We start from the raw sequence: 17,810 nt of genomic DNA, 5'->3' as shown, positions 1-17,810 counted from the left end.
AACTTGAAGGAAGGAAGGAAGGAAGGACAGGGAGCTGAACTGTTCAAGACACATGCTTTCCCAAACTGGTAGGTGGCAGCAACCCTGGAGTCCGATACACCAGTTGATACCCACAGAGCATGCTGGGAGTTGTAGTGCCATAGAGCAGCCCTGTTGGGGTGCCTGGCTAACACAAGAGGTGCTATTAGGAGCTGTGGTCCTTGGTTTTTGAGAATTCCAATTGACCCAGAAGTATTTCCATTGGGCTATGCTTTGGCACTGGAAGAACACCCAGGCCCAAGATAATTAACTTCATCCAGGAGAGTTGGAGTTGGGTGAAAGAGGACAAAGCTTACCTGGAAGTGTGAAGAACAGACAAAAGAGAAGCAAAGTGAAATTGTGTGTGTGTGTGTGTGGGAAGAAACCTTGTTAAGCTATTATTGTTAATAAATTATTTATTTGAACACGGGACTTGTGTTTGTATAGTGGTGTGTGAGGTTTGGTCACAATAAGTATGAATTGGTTCATGTGAATTCCTGTATGTTTCTGATTATGCACAAATATGTGATAACTAGACCACATGCTTGTTTCCTTTCTAAGTTCAGCACTTGCAGATCTCTGGATTTAGTTTACCTGTTTCTCACATTTTAGTATGTGTGCTATAGGTCGGCATGCTCTGAAGGATATGTACAATATCCTGTTAGGCCTGAACTCAGATGTAGACTGTAATCTCATTAAAAAGGCTGCACGATGAAGAGATTCATGCCTCTCATCCCCTGCCAAAGTGAATTAGATCCCCTGATGAGTCTGAAGTGGCCAGTTACGTCAGTCAGGCAGAAGGGTGTGCAACACCTACCATGCTACAAAACCGACCAAAATCTTTCCTGAGTCCCGTCACCATCTTGTGGAAAAATGTATTATGGAAGAATAACAGGCCACTGATTCCAGACGTGCATCTCAATGACTCTAACAGGTTGGAATTTCTGAATGGTGGGCTATTGGATTGAACTCTACTTTTAGTTTTTCAGCGGGTGGGCTATAGAGGTTATGTTGTGTTGAAGTGAATGAATGGAACAAGAAAGAGGGAAGCATAATTTACAATGTATTGGAGGGCACTAAGGGCTAACCCCTGAAGCACCACAGTTTGCAAAACTAATAAGTTTTTTGTTGTCAGAACAAGTGTTATTATCTTGGAGAAAGGATATTTGGATGTATTGTGCCAGGAACCTGCACTGTAGCTGAAGTTATTTAATGTAAGGGTCACTGAATGAAGAAATGTCTGCTTTAATTGCTTTCCATTGCTTGGATTAGGAAGTAGCTGCTGGATATTTATTAGAAGTGATACAGTCAGCTACGGCTCTTGCAGAGTGACTTTAAATCACAGACTGAAAGAAACTCTAGGGACTAGGTTGTGCTTTTTAATGCGTGTTCCTGTTTTTCACTCTGCAAATGGTAATTAAAATCTCTGGGTCCCTGGAAATTTGAGTTTTGTTGTTCAGCAGATCATTGTATTAGACCTAAAGGTTTTGCTGCCTATAGAGCAGACCTGCAGAAACCAACAACAAAAGAAGTTCAATAATATCCTTTAATTCAGCATTGACCCCTTGAGGCTAGGCGTTTGACAGGACTGCACAATGAAGTAGCTGACCCTCTGGCATTTGCTTCCCTTCTGGAGAGTGAAAGGTCAATTGGAGACAAAATTAAATGTTCATCACAGTAAATCTGGACCCCCGGCTGATCAATAACCCACCTGGGAGGTGTTCTCAAGTACATTCATTTGTAAACGCGGAGTAAAGCCTGCCATTGAAGGCAAGCAAAGCAGCATATGGTAACAGCAGACATTTAACTGCACTTTCCTTATCGCCTGTAGACACGAGCAAATCAACAGCAGGAAAACTCCCAAAGAACATATGGTGGAAAGTTGCCCGGATGATGACCTGGTCAACCTTGAAGTTTTAGATGAGGTAACTCTTCAAATTGTATTGAAGTAATGGTGTTTGAAACATTTTCAGTTATAGTTGACTGTATTTTTTTTTCTTTTCTGATTTTGTGAAGGAATCTATTATTGCCCATTTGCAGAAGAGGTATGCTGATATTCAGATCTACACATATGTAGGAGATATTCTCATTGCCTTGAACCCTTTCCAGAATCTCAACATCTACTCTCCCCAGGTAGTACCTTCATAAATATTCATTTAGCATGAGCCTTAATGCTGTTTTGTCAAGTTGGCTCATTTTAAAATTTCATCTTACTCTATTCCATTCTTACTCTATTACGTGGGGGGTAAACGTTAACATTATTCAAAGTTATTATCTATTTTTACCTACATTTTTATTACTCTGTAATTTAATATTTTTTTTTGTATCAGTATGCTGCTGCTGCTGGAGTATGTGAATTTCCCCTTGGGATTAATAAAGTGTCTGTCTGTCTGTCTGTCTGTCTGTCTGTCTGTCTGTCTCTCTCTCTCTCTCTCTCTCTCTCTCTCTCTCTGCATTTCATATCTATCTATTCTCTTCATAGCTGTCCTTACTTCGTCCTTGCTAATCCATTGCACTTCCTGATTCACTATCTCCACATCATCCACCCTTCTCTCTCTCGTTTTCTTCATTCATCAGCCTCTCAAAGTACTCTTTCCATCTGCTCAACACACTCTCCTCTCTTGTGATTATGTTTCCATCTTTATCCTTTATCACCCTAACCTGCTGCACATCTTTCCCAGCTCTGTCCCTCTGTCTAGCCAATTGGTACAGGTCCTTTTCTCCCACCTTAGTGTCCAACTTCTCATGTAACTCATCATACATTTCTTTGGCCGTCACCACCTCTCTCTTCACCTACAGTTAGGTCCATAAATATTTGGACAGAGACAACTTTTTTCTAATTTTGGTTCTGTACTTTACCACAATGAATTTTAAATGAGACAACTCCGATGCAGTTGAAGTGCAGACTTTCAGCTTTAATTCAGTGGAGTGAACAAAACGATTGCATAAAAATGTGAGGCAACTAAAGCATTTTTTTAACACAATCCCTTCATTTCAGGGGCTCAAAAGTAATTGGACAAATGAAATAACTGGAAATAAAATGTTCATTTCTAATACTTGGTTGAAAACCCTTTGCTGGCAATGACAGCCTGAAGTCTTGAACTCCTGGACATCACCAGATGTTGGGTTTCCTCCTTTTTAATGCTCTGCCAGGCCTTTACTGCAGCGGCTTTCAGTTGCTGTTTGTTTGTGGGCCTTTCTGTCTGAAGTTTAGTCTTCAACAAGTGAAATGCCTGCTCAGTTGGGTTAAGATCAGGTGACTGACTTGGCCATTTTAAGAATTTTCCACTTCTTTGCTTTAATAAACTCCTGGGTTGCTTTGGCTGTATGTTTTAGGTCATTGTCCATCTGTATCATGAAACGCCACCCAATCAATTTGACTGCATTAGCTGGATTTGAGCAGACAGTATGTCTCTGAACACCTCAGAATTCATTTGGCTGCTTCTTTCCTGTGTCACATCATGTTCTTTAGCAAAGTCCAATCTAGCCTTTCTATTCTTGAGGCTTATGAGTGGCTTGCACCTTGCAGTGCACCCTCTGCATTTACTTTCATGCCATCTTCTCTTTATGGTAGACTTGGATATCGATACGCCGACCCCCTGGAGAGTGTTGTTCACTTGGTTGGCTGTTGTGAAGGGGTTTCTCTTTACCATGGAAATGATTCTGAGATCATCCACCACTGTTGTCTTCCGTGGATGTCCAGGTCTTTTTGCGTTGCTGAGTTCACCAGTGCTTGCTTTCTTTCTCAGGTTGTACCAAACTGTAGATTTTGACACTCGTAATATTGTAGCAATTTCTCAGATGGGTTTTTTCTGTTTTTGCAGCTTAATGATGGCTTCTTTCACCTGCATGGAGAGCTCCTTTGACCGCATGTTGTCTGTTCACAATAAAATGTTCCACATGCAAGCACCACACCTCAAATCAACTCCAGGCCTTTTATCTGTTTAATTGATAATGACCTAACGACGGACTTGACCAGACCTGCTCATGAAATAGCCTTTGAGTCAATTGTCCAATTACTTTTGAGCCCCTGAAATGAAGGGATTGTGTTCAAAAAATGCTTTATTTGCCTCACATTTTTATGCAATCGTTTTGTTCACCCCACTGAATTAAAGCTGAAAGTCTGCACTTCAACTGCATCGGAGTTGTTTCATTTAAAATTCATTGTGGTAATGTACAGAACCAAAATTAGAAAAAAGTTGTCTCTGTCCAAATATCTATCTATCTATCTATCTATCTATCTATCTATCTATCTATCTATCTATCTATCTATCTATCTATCTATCTATCTATCTATCTATCTATCTATCTATCTATCTATCTATCTATCTATCTATCTATCTATCTATCAGTTGTTACTTTTGTCTGAGAAGTTGTATTCAAGCAGTTTATTCACAATTCTTTCCTTAAAAAATGTTAATATACTGTAGTACTCAGCTAAGAAAGTTATAATATGAAGGTGATTTTTCTAAGAGCTTACTGTGAAAGGAAATGTATATGTACTGGCTGTGCTACTCATCTAAGACGGGCTGAAGCCTAAGTAATGTCAGCATTAACGTTCGCAATGTACCATGCAATGTATAAGTCTCTGTTATATGCCATTTGGTATGGGATTTTTAGAAGTAGTGTTAATATTTGTGATATGCCATTTATTGGAATGGCAAATGCAATGCATTTTATTCCTATAAAAGTTTGTGATGCTCTGTTTGTTGGAATAACCATGACATTGCATCAGGACAGACACACAAACTTATCTTTTTATTAAGGTGGATATATAAAGCGTTTTGCACTCATTTGCACAATGATAGGCACTAAAATAAAGCTTGAATAAATGTGGAAAGAGATTTGCAATAATATGCAGTACAAAAGGCAGTGCTATAAAATGAAGCTTGTAAACTAAAGTATTTGAATTTTTATTTGAGAAATCTCATGGCATAGTGCTCATTATACATGCATTTCACAAGTCACTGAGTTAAGTAGTGGTTGAAAAGTACTTTGATATAATAATCATTTTAAAAGTGTCAATATAAAATGAAGAATAGATTATGTTAAATGGTTTGTACCCGCATGCTTTATTTATGGCCCAATATAAAATAAAACCTATTCATTTTCTACAGCCGTTTGTAAGTTTATGTGTTATCAAAGGCATACATAAATATTTTTGGTGTAAAATGTCAAATGTTAGTGATGCCTGTTAAGTGTGTAAATTTTAAATAAAACTTGATTATGTGTGTAAATAACTTGATGACACACGCTATGTGCATACAAGTATTGATTGCACAAAGTTTTATACGCTATAAATCACAGTAAAGGGTCTATGAGTAAAAGTTGATTGATTATTTAAAAAGTATGCAGTATGTAAAATAAAGTTTGACTACCTGTGTAATGAGCTGTACAGTGGTATACTTCATATTAAAATGCTGTTTAAAGATTGATAATATATAGTATATCTTTATTAGCAGTTTAAGAAAAGACTCATATCAGTAAAGCAGAATGAAATTTGTGCAGCACTGTGACTACTGTTCAGTATGGCTGCCTCTGTGCAGTCCTGTATATGATTAAGAATCATTGTGTAAAGTGCTCAGTGCGAGCACACTCAGTGAAAAGCATTACGTAACATACAGCCTGAGTAAAGGGATTTATGATTATAAACAGTGTAAAATGAAATGTCTAAAATGTTTACTGATTGCTTTAAATATTATGTGCTAGTTGTTACTGTAAAATTTAAAAATCTCCACAAAGCGTTTACCAGTTGTTTCAGACATACTGTGAAGCTATGCTTTAAGTAAGGAAAAAATACAAAAATATGGGATCTGTGCTGCTGATCCGTATACCATCTCTGTATTCCCAAGTTCACTTACTCTGAAAGTCTTTTTAAAATGTTCACCATAAAAGATGCAAAGCACTTTCTGTTTTTCATATTTTAAGGAACTGCATGAAATATTTGATTCTTTGCACAAATCATAATGAAACTTATTAGCCGCAAAGGCAGTACAGTATACCTGATATCAAGGGTGCATGCAATATGATGTTCAGCTTTATGGATTTTTGTGGTGCTTTTATGTGTCATTTCACATAAAAGTGCATTAAACAGCAGCCTTTTTTATTTTAACATTTAGCTGGTACTTGTATCCAAAACTACTTAAATCACAGAATTACAATTATATTCATACTTGGGGGGCAAGCCCCCCTGGCGCCTTCGATGCCCAACCCCTAGTTTCGGCCAGAATATTAGTAAAATCTATAATGTACAAAAGAAAAAATATTATTTATTGGAGTCAAAATCCCGAAATTCTATAAATATGTAAAAGAAAAATTAATTATTATTTAACGGAGTAAAAATCATGAAATGAGAATGAAATATTTACTCTTACCGATTGGAGTATTCCCATTAAACTGAGGTCCACTGTTCATGATGAGTATTTATAAGACACTAAATAAATGATCCATTCATTTTTTATCTGACATTCTTAAAAACCACAACTTTCTTGATATTTTAGTTTAGAATTTAAAAAACGGAATAAAAATCTGAAATCTGAGGGTAAGGATCTGTGCTGGTATCCAGAAGGTTGCCAGTTTGAATCCCCGTCACTGCCAAAAAGAGATCCTGCTCTGCTGGGCCCTTGAGCAAGGCCCTTAACCTGTAATTGCTCCAGGGGTGCTGTACAATGGCTGACCCTGCGCTTTGACCCCAAGGGGTATGCGAAAACTAACAAATTCCTAATACAAGAAGAACAAAACTATAAAAAAAAACCAAAAACATCACATTATAGAACATCACAAGTTCTATAAATTCTGAAAAGAATGATACTAAACATATATATGTAGGTTTTAAAATAAGCCAGATTTAAGGCGTGACATAAAACATCACATAAAATCGTTGCACAAAATTGTTACACTTTTAGGCTTAGAATTTTAAATATATAGAGTAGATTTTTACAATGGTGGCGAGAGCAGGTTTGTTAAATGGCTCACTCGGTGCTCTTTTGTGTATCGGTGGTGTAGGCTGACCTGGGAGCCTTTTTGCTTTATGGTGTGTGTAGCGCCTGTCCACAAGTAAGTCAATTTGTCAAAAGTCTTTTTAAAATAAAATGACATAAAGCCCCTGCTGATCTCGAATTCCGAGTATACCGCCATACATGATGTAGCAGACCTTGACCCACTGAAGCAGTCTCATGGATTTAAGTTTTATTCAGAAAATATTCAGATCCCTTCACTTTTTTCATATGTTTTTACGTTCCAGCCTTATACTAAAATCATTTGAGTTTTTCCCCACGTCAGGCAACACCTAATTACACAGAATGACAAAGCAAAAACAGGATGTTACAAATGTTTGCAAATTTCTAAAAAATAAACTGAAATATAACTTTGACACAAGTAGTCAGAGCTTTTACACAATACTTAGAGCAAGTCCCTTTGGGAACGATTCTAGCCTGGAGTCTTCTTGGATGTGATGTGACCAGCTTCACACACCTGTATCACCTGTGGATTTTCTGTCATTCTTCTCTGCAGATTCTCTCAAGCTCCGTCAGGTTGCTCAGCTATTTTCAGATCTGTCCAGAGATGTTTGATTGGGTTCAAATCAGGACTCTGGCTGGACAACACAAGGATATTTCCAGAGTTGTCCATAAGCCATTCCTGTGGTGTCTTTTAACCTCCACCTTGTTTTTATTGGATTACAGTAATCCCTCCTCCATCGCGGGGGTTGCGTTCCAGAGCCACCCGCGAAATAAGAAAATCCGTGAAGTAGAAACCATATGTTCATGTGGTTATTTTTATATATTTTAAGCCCTTATAAACTCTCCCACACTATTATAAACATTTCACGCACAATTATACAGCATAAACCCTTTGTATTCTATTAGATATTAGGTAAGATTCGTTGAAATTATGTATGTAAACACAGTTTACATACAGTACAACCTAAATATTATTTTAAAGATATTGAGCGTCTCCGATATCACATATGTTACAGCCATTACGACAGACAGGCCACCATCAATAAATACGTACAATGCAAGAAAAATTTTATACAATAAAATGTGTGTACAGTGATACTAAACTATGTACATGTAATAAGTATTGTACGTAAATAATTAATTATGGTTACTCACCAACAATGACACGACGACTTGTCCGATAACGATGAGTTTAATTTTACTGCACAACAAAGGATAGCGTTACAGCTCTTCTAAAGGAGCCTCTTCAGGCGACAGTGTAGCACCGCCGTTGTTCTTCTTCCAGCACTCTTCAATCCAAATCCCTAAAGCAGGTTCCATCCAGACTACTGCCTTACAACGTCCACTTGCAACTCATTTTGCGCCCTGGTTAAAAGACACTGCGACCGTAGATCTTATATGCTTTTCCTCCTTTTTAAATAAAAAGAATCGTGGACTCATTTATGCTGTAATGGTGTCCTGCAGCGGTGTAGCTGTTTCCTTCCTTCAACATATCCAAAACTTTTACCTTTTCTGCAATCATTTGCATCTTCTGTTGCGCGCTTGTGCACGTTAATTCTGAATGAGTGAGATTAGTACTTCCTGGTTAATGCAGCACTCCGTCGCTGAGCCAATCAGCAGCACACAGGAACTTAACCGCATGCTCTGATTGGGTAGCTTCTCAGCCATCCACCAATAGCGTCCCTTGTTTCAATTCAAATGCGTCCCTTGTTTCAATTCAAATGGGCAAATCAACTGAGGAAGCACACGTACTGTAGACCGCAGACATCCGCGAAGCAGTGAAAAATCCGCGATATATATTCACATATGCTTACATTTAAAATCTGCGATGGAGTGAAGCCGCGAAAGATGAAGCGCGATATAGCGAGGGATCACTGTACTTACCTTCTAGTTGTGCAACTCATCTAAGACAGGTTGAAATCTAAATAATCAGTGTATACCTCAGCATATCTCAGCATAATCTATAAGTGTATATATTATACACTTTATATATACACTGATTAATAAAGTATCTATCTATCTATCTATCTATCTATCTATCTATCTATCTATCTATCTATCTATCTATCTATCTATCTATCTATCTATCTATCTATCTATCTATCTATCTATCTATCTATAGATTAGATGTATAGATTTCATATATAGATTGCACCATGTTCAAGACGATACATAACATTAGCAAGTCAAAATTAGCAGAAAATATTTTGTAAGTTATTTTGTGATTAATTGCTACTGCGGTACTGCAAAACATTTAATTTCTTGTCGGATGCAAATCTGGCCCCTGAAATGTAAACCCTGCAGTAACTTGCACTTTAAACATAGGAGGTATTGCAAAAGTCAGCTGGACTGTGTTTCGATACTCTCCCTGAAGCAGAGATTTTGCTTCCTGAGATTTCCACATGTCTGGAGTCGTCAACAATGCTGTTAGTGTAGAAAGGTTAATGAGTGATGATGATACTGAATACTGGAAATGTGGCTGTGAATGCAATTTTCAGATGGTATAAGTATATAATTATTTATCTTGCTGACGCAAGTGGAGCAAGATTATGTAGAAAAATGAGTAGTTTAGAAAACATATCTAGGCATGCTGAGGTTTTTAAGACTGTGTTTAAGAGCAGCAATGACATATGGAGCTGAGACCTGGGCAGTAAAGGTGGCCCAGGAGAAGATGTTTGATGTGGTAGAAATGAGAATGTTGAGCTGGATGTGTGGAGTTAATAAAAAGTACAGAATAAGAAATGAGACAATCAGAAGTACAACATTATTACAGTTTATTATAAAACTTTTTGGGCCAAATCTGCTAAGTGAATATTAATGTCTGATAATAATTTACCACCACTGCCAGACTTACTTATTTTGATTTTTACTCCCTCTTTATATGTTACAGAAAATAAACTTTTTATTTTGGCAGAAATCATTTATTTGCTCTGTACTCCTGCATTCCTACCATATTGCTTAGTTCTCTATTCTTTTTCCAGTTTTCAACATTGTACCATGGAGTAAGGAGATCATCCAATCCGCCACACATCTTTGCGACTGCTGATGCTGCCTACCAAGGAATGGTTACCTTTAGCAAAGACCAGGTACTCGCTCTGAATAGAATGACAGGTAGCAGGCAAAGACGTTAGTTAGGTGCTGGCATTTGGTATTACTACAAGAAATTTTGCTTTTCAACTGTAATCTGTTTCTAAGGAAAATGCCCACCCCTACATTCCAGTATTTTCGTAAGGTCAGATAGTGTTTCGAAAAGGCAGCGGACATGCTGCAACTTCTTTTAACGAGAAAGATTCCTGCTTTGCTGTCTGTCTGAGAATTAGAGTTCAAGTTCCATAATGATAAAATTAATTTTGCAAAGAGATTCATCATGTTTTAATTATTATTAATAATTGCTCTGACATATTGGCTCCTATGGAAGGTGCTGTATCAAGAACGGAATAATTACATTAATCAATTGTACTTTGTGCTAGTAATTAACATTTTTTTATACACAGCTTGATTTATAAATGCAATTTACTTAAGCACAAAAAACAATTATACTATTATACCTTTTTTTATGTTTTAACCCAGAGAGGGAAGTCAAAACTGGGAAAAAGTCTCCTATAACCAAAAATGCCACAAAATAAATGTATTAATAATAGAAGTAAGAATACTTTTATAATTTAACCATGAGCAAAAACAGTTATTAAGAATTAACCAAAACTTCAGGAACTGTACAAATTTTACTAAGCCAGAAGGATATTCAAAGAAGCAAAATTCAAATTGCAAAAGGACGAAGGTCCAAGTCTTTAGAGTCCTGGTGCTTCCTGTCTTGCTATATGGTTGTGAGACATGGACGCTATCCAGTGACCTGAGACGAAGACTGGTCTCTCCGGAAAATCCTTGGGTACCGTTGGTCTGACTTTGTGTCGAATGAGTGTTTGCTCATATGGAGTCCCGAATGAGCCACATGATCTGCATTTTGAGGGAGCGTCAGTTATGGCACTATGGCTCGTTTCCCCGAGGGTGATCCGGCTCGTAAGATCCTCATTGTTGGGGGCCCGAGTGGCTGGACCAGACCAAGGGGTTGCCCAGGTAAATAGATAGAGGGTCATTTCCGGAGGGTGGGACTGGACCGCGTGTCTGCCTGGGGGGTTACCAACCGGGATCCTGAGTTGTTTCATCGTGTAGTGGGTGCGGCAACGCACTGTACCAGTGCATGCTCCCCAACTTGACTTGGTAATGCAGCTCCTATTATAATTCAAACGACTTGTTTTTTTGTTTTTTTTCTTCAATTTTATTATTTGTAAAAAGTGATTGATTTGTATGAATGATTACAATAAAATTAATAAAAAAAATAATAATAATTCAAATGCATGTATATACTTATGTTTTCTGTATTCAGAGATAACACCAGACTATTTTGTCTGATTTTTACTCCACTTTCATATGTTATAATGATCAAGATAAGAATATAGAACTATTACAGTCCTGACACCCTTTTTTCATCTATGAGAAATGATAAAAGGACAGAAAATGTATGTCAGTATTAACATTTCTTTTTCTGAATTCATATTTTTTCTCTCCTAGTGCATCATCATCAGTGGTGAAAGTGGTGCTGGAAAAACAGAAAGTGCTCATTTAATCGTTCAACATTTAACCTTCCTTGGAAAGGTATTGCATTTATTTGTCACTATTCAGTATTTTTGGGAAAGCCAAGATGTGTCACACAGAACAAGAATAGCAACCTTTTGTACAGAAAAACTACCAATAGACCTACTTTTCATTTATTATTTCCATTTATTATTGAGGTACTTCAAAAGATAACTTGAAATGAACTCACAGTTGTGAAACAGAATTCAGTTAAAAGAGACAAAGACAAAGCCACCGGGTCTGTAAGGGCTGTACAGTATTTGGATATCTGTGGGGACCAAGGATTGCAATCACGAGCCCCTTGGGAACAAAGAAGTCTGATTCTCTGGAGCTCTAGCTTAAAGGAAGATTCAAGGGTGCAGTGAGAATCTAAATTAGAGAAATGAGGTTTTCTGTGAAAGTCTGCCTTTTGTATTGGCAATTTTAATGGCAATTAACTTTTTCATTCTTCATTTTTCCCATTTGGAGAGTTGGTGTTTCATCATTCTCCTCCAAATAGTGCTATTGTAGTTTTTGTTGGTCAATTTCTTTACATTTCTCATAGTCAGAATAGCTGTTTCTTGTCTAAGATAGTCCTCTAGTGATGTCATTGTGACTGTTGTTATGATTATGGGGTCAGGGACATTCATGTCCTTAGCTGGTTTGCAGTGCGAATGCATTGACCAGTTTTGTTCCTGTGAAATGAGCTCTGAAGCACAGAAGAAACTCCAGATTTCTGTTCTGTATCAGTGAACCAGCCAATGTTTGTATCTGTTTGTAAACTCTTTTGCCTTCATTTTCTTCTTGTTGGGATACTAGGTCCATCACTTTCGTATAATTAGTCTTTTTATGAGTTCCATGTCAGGTTGTTCTTGTGTGATTTTCATTTTGCCTCCTTTCAAAACACATAATAATAATAACTACAGCCTCAACACCACCACCACCACCAATGATGATAATAATAATAATTATAGTAATGATGCATTTTATTTATATAGCTGTCAAAGCTCATTATCTAAGTAATAGTATAAAATGCCATGGCACTGATGTCACAATTTGACAATCACCTTAAACTGTACTGTAAAGCATAAAATAAAGGATGTGACGAGGATGGACACAATTAGAAATGAGGACATTAGAGGGTCAGCTCAGGTTGGATGCCTGGGACACAAAGTCAGAGAGGCGAGATTGTGTTGGTTTGGACATGTGCAGAGGAGAGATGAGGGGTATATTGGGAGAAGGATGTTAAGGATGGAGCTGCCAGGGAAGAGGAAAAGAGGAAGGCCAAGAGAAGGTTTATGGATGTGGTGAGAGAAGACGTGCAGGTGATGGGTGTAACAGTGGAAGATGATGAAAACAGGAAGAGATGGAACAAGATGATCTGCTGTGGCAACCCCTAACAGGAGCAGCCAGAAGAAGAAGAAAGCATAAAATATTTTGAAATTTATCAAATTCAGATCACATAAAGACTGGTTTACTTACCTCCTGCTTATATGTTATCGGTACATGGATTCCTGCTACCTTCCAAATAATGAACACTAGCGCACAATCTAGTCAGCGTCTTTCTTTTGGATCTCACACTCATCTTGGCTCCAGAATACATTTCCTATTCTCTTACCTTGGAGTCATGTCCAACAGCTGCCTCTGTGTCAGAGCTTCTTTCTACCACCCAGAGCTCCTTGCTGAGTCTAACTGTTCCCTCGTGCTGTAATTCACTCTAAAGGCCTTATCACCGCCTGAGTTTATTACTTCAATCTGCTTTTCATTGGTCTTCTTGAGCAAAGTATTATCAGAATACAAGAAGTGAAAAATGTAAAACATCAGAGTTCTGGTACATACCAAGTGCAAAAAATATGCAGAGCCCAATTATTATTAAGATTTAGGTCCAGCTGTGCTGCTTGGCACATTGGGCAGCTGGTGATCACCAGTGATATCAGTCTGCTGCCATATTTTCAAGTTCATCTGATGTTCGTGTTTTGTAGACCTGCTGTGAATATTGTGCCATGTCTTTAGAGGTCTGTCTTTTTTTCCTTCCAATACTTTCCCAGATCTGCAGTTTAGATAGATAGATAGATACTTTATTAATCCCACAGGGAAATTCACATACTCCAGCAGCAGCATGCTAATAAAAACAATATTAAATTAAAGAGTGATAACAATGCAGGTATAACAGACAGTAACTTTGTATAATGTTAACGTTTACCCCCCCGGGTGGAATTGAAGAGTCGCATAGTGTGGTGGAGGAATGATCTCCTCAGTCTGTTAGTGGAGCAGGATGGTGACAGCAGTCTGTCGCTGAAGCTGCTCCTCTGTCTGGAGATGATCCTGTTCAGTGGATGCAGTGGATTCTCCATGACTGACACGAGCCTGCTCAGCGCCTGTCGCTCTGCCATGGATGTCAAACTGTCCAGCTCCATGCCTACAATAGAGCCTGCCTTCCTCACCAGTTTGTCCAGGTGTGAGGCATCCTTCTTCTTTATGCTGCCTCCCCATCTACCTCAACACCTCAGTCAACAGATGTTGTATTACTAGGACTTCCATACATCTATCAATTGAACTTCATCCACTATCTGCCTATCCATCTGTGAATTGTCAGAGCATTCCAGCAAATCTGTGACTCATGATCTCCTCCATTTTTACCCATGCTGACTGTTCACTAAGCCATGTATTCTTCACAATTGCTGCTTCTTTATAATTGTTTCCAATAACTTACACGTGATACATGGCCTGCAACTTTCTGGCCTTTAGTTACTCGGATTAACGCAATCACCTTTTGTAAATAACCAGACAACATTTGCTATCTTCCAATATTCAGGAATTTCCCCAGTGTGCAATAATTTTTGAAGAATACATGGTAAAGGATTAGGTACTGTATTTACTTAGTAACTCCCGGAAGCAGTCTGTGATAAATGGTATTTAGAGTACCCCCTTCCGTGATGAGGCAGGTCCGTAGCAGATGGAGTTTGAATTATTTTAGGGCTAATTTTTTTTTCTCTTTTATCCCAGTCCTGAATATTTTTCCAAAAAATCTCAGTTTTCTGAAAAGCACACAAAGCAATGGCTTCACACATAAATCAACATACAATACTTATTTACGACAAATGTCACTCAGTTTTATGTTTCATGAGCCTCTCCAGTATGTAAATTCCCATCATTATTACATATTTATTACATATCTGTTGTGTCATCACTCATAAACTGAAAGGCACTTTCTGGAAAAAAAACAGTAGTTGAGCGGCTGGTAATCCGTAGTATCCACTAGCATGCCATGTCGTTTGATGAAGTCAACTTGCCAGCTTTCCTCCCATGAATCTATGTCTGTGTAGTCCTCCCAGGACAATTTTGCCATTCAGTACTACAATTAGCTGGTGTAGGTACCTATCTTTTTCGTTTTTGATTTCCAGATCATTTGCGTCAAAATTGGAGTTTGATAAGTGTCTGTGTAGTCCTCCCAGGAACATAGCCGTAGGTGCGTCAGCTGCACGATCAGCTGGGGACCTATCATGATCACCTATATGATGGTCGACTTGTCAAACCTGCTCCTGTTGTCAGAAATGTTGTTGTTTGTTTGATTCATCACTTAACTTTGACCTACACATTAGGTCTCTTTCCAAAATTCCATTCTATCATCTCTGTAACATCGCCCGCCTCCATCCAGTTCTGTCCTTGTCTGATGCTCAAACTCTGGTTCATTGTTTCATAATGTCTCGTATTGATTACTGTAATTCCTTCTTCATTGGCCTCCCTGCAAAATCTATACAGAAGCTACAGTACATTCAGAACTCTGCAGCCTCACAAAGCATTCTGCTCACATCTCTCCTCTTCTCTCCCAGCTTCACTGGTTACCGGTTCCATCAAGGATTAAATTCAAGATTCTGTCTTCTCAACTTCAATGCCCTACATAACCTTTTCCACCCTTCTACCTCACTCAGCTCCTCACACTCCTTGTCGCTCTCTCAATTCCTCGAGCAGTCATCTCCATAACTGTCCCACGCACCAGACTCTCCACCCTGGCAGGCAGGTCCTTCAGTGCTATGGCCCCTCAACTCTGGAACTCTCTTCCTCAGTCTCTTTGAGATTGCTCCTGTTTCTGCACTTTTAAATCTCAACTGAAAACATTCCTCTTCTACAAACTTTTGTCATCTGTGTAATTTTTTTTTTTTACTCTGTATGTAAAGCGATCTCGGGTTTGTGAAAGGCACTCAATAAATGTAACATTATTATTATTATTATTATTATTATTAGCTCATGCAGGTACCTGAATTTTATTTTTGATCTCCAGATCACTTGTATCAAAATCATAATTCAATAAGTCAGAGTCCAATTCAGCAATAATACACAAAAAATAAATTAATAATACACAGAATATTTGCATTGTGCATTTGCTTCACTCTCTTGCCTGATGTCGATGCCATTCTAGACATTGTTTACGCTACTCGCGCATACGCAGGGATTCAACGTCAAGTCAACAAGTCTGACGGTCCTCCTAGCAAAGATTTCTACTTTTAACGGTTGAGTTTTATCGACATTTTCATCCCTCTGCTCTTGAATGTCCACTTTAGCTGACATTCGCTCTCAACCCCTTGTGTCAAAAAAGGTTGACATCCGCCCTAAAAGAGCTGAGTAAATAAATGTGCTCACGCTTGGAAGGATGTGGGCGTGTAGTAACGTGGTTGAATGACTCTGTCTGGTGTGTGAAATGAGAGTGACGGGCTGAGCGTTCATTCACCAGCAGATGCATGCAGTTCAGTCGATTGCCTCATTAGCATTGCGGAGGCTCTAATCCGTGCCACCACACCTGCATCCCTTGAAGGTTTATGGAGAAGCCTGAGCAGAAAACATTGGACAGTTCAGGAAGACATAATAAAAAAGAACATTGAAAGGAAATGAATGGAGAATAAGAGAACAGAGAGCGAGAGGCTAGTTCAGGGGAGCCTTGCTGTTGATAATACTGGCAGGTGGTCTGGGGGGCATATCACCAACACTCGATGGGGCTGAAGAGGGTTAATCCTGCTGAGCACTTCATAGAGCAGGAGTGACCTACTGTATGCACTTGAAGTAGGCTACCACAGACACTGGGGACTGGTGGTGGGAGTAGGAGCTGGGCTCATGGGATCCATCCTGTAAGGCTGAGGAATAGCAGTGAGGGAAATGAGCCAAGGTTGACTGCACCTGTCAGCAGGTGATCTCCTTATACTGCAAGGCTCTCATAGTATAAGAAGAGAAGACATCATAGAGCGATGCACTGAGGCTCAAGGTTTTAAGTGACAACCTACTTGGATTTATCCTTGGTTCTTATGGAGCTATTTATTGTTATTTATTTGGACTTTAACCTCCTCAACTTGCCTGTTTTTATGGAAGGGCTGCACTATTCTGCACCTTGTTAGTTTTAATACCAGCAACTAATCACTTTTAGACCAACCATTATTGACTGCACATGTCCTGATTTGGCCAGCTCATCCTTGGTTTCATTATCAACAGATCCGGGTTTAAACTGGCAAAGGATGTGGAGCCAACCTGGACCATCACACCCACTCACTTGTAATGCAATTCTCATAATATCAATGTCTCAGCTCTGGATTATGTGCATCTTAATGCTGTATGTATGCAAAATCCTATCTCTGTACGTATACACATGTTTGAAAATATTGTAGAGCCTATTTCCTTTACCTGGTGCCAAAGTCAGGAATAATAATAATAATTCTTTACATTTATATAGTGCTTTTCTCAAAACTCAAAGCGCTCTCTACACAGGGAGGACCCGGGAAGCGAACCCACAATCTTCCACAGTCTCCTTACTGCAAAGCAGCAGCACTACCACTGCGCCACCTGTGAGGAAGACTCAGAATGAAACCTGGAATATGCTCTAGTATTCTGTATTACCTATACTCATACCCACTAACGCATAGCAATTAATCCCCATAAACACAAACGTTGTGTCAAAGCTAGTGGTTAAATCTCGCTCTGTATCAACAAATTATCTATAAAACCGAATGGGTACTTTGTATGTAAAATGTCTGTTTCTCTATAAGTGGCAACTTCTTTGCGGAATCTATTTCAACGTGTCCCTTCAAGATATAAGTACATGTGTGAACAATATTACCAGTTACAAGGAAGTAATTTCAAATAAAGCAATTGAATTTGCAAAATGACACAATGATAATGGTGAAAGAATGTGAAACATTTTGTTAGTGGGGCGGCATGGTGGCGCAGTGGTAGCGC

At 38.6% G+C, this 17,810-nt stretch overlaps 1 protein-coding gene across 1 annotated transcript in view; it reads left to right on the top strand.

Annotated features, from left to right (window-relative positions):
• Positions 1-17,810, top strand: part of myo3b (myosin IIIB) — a 619,900-nt gene that overhangs the window by 206,587 nt on the left and 395,503 nt on the right. The window contains 4 exon segments of the mRNA XM_051930711.1: positions 1,850-1,943; positions 2,035-2,151; positions 9,959-10,063; positions 11,547-11,630. Coding sequence (XP_051786671.1) covers positions 1,850-1,943; positions 2,035-2,151; positions 9,959-10,063; positions 11,547-11,630 — 400 coding nt within the window.

The sequence above is a fragment of the Erpetoichthys calabaricus genome, chromosome 8 (assembly GCF_900747795.2).
Source record: "Erpetoichthys calabaricus chromosome 8, fErpCal1.3, whole genome shotgun sequence".
Classification (NCBI taxonomy): domain Eukaryota; kingdom Metazoa; phylum Chordata; class Cladistia; order Polypteriformes; family Polypteridae; genus Erpetoichthys; species Erpetoichthys calabaricus.
This window is presented reverse-complemented; position numbering and strand designations above follow the sequence as displayed.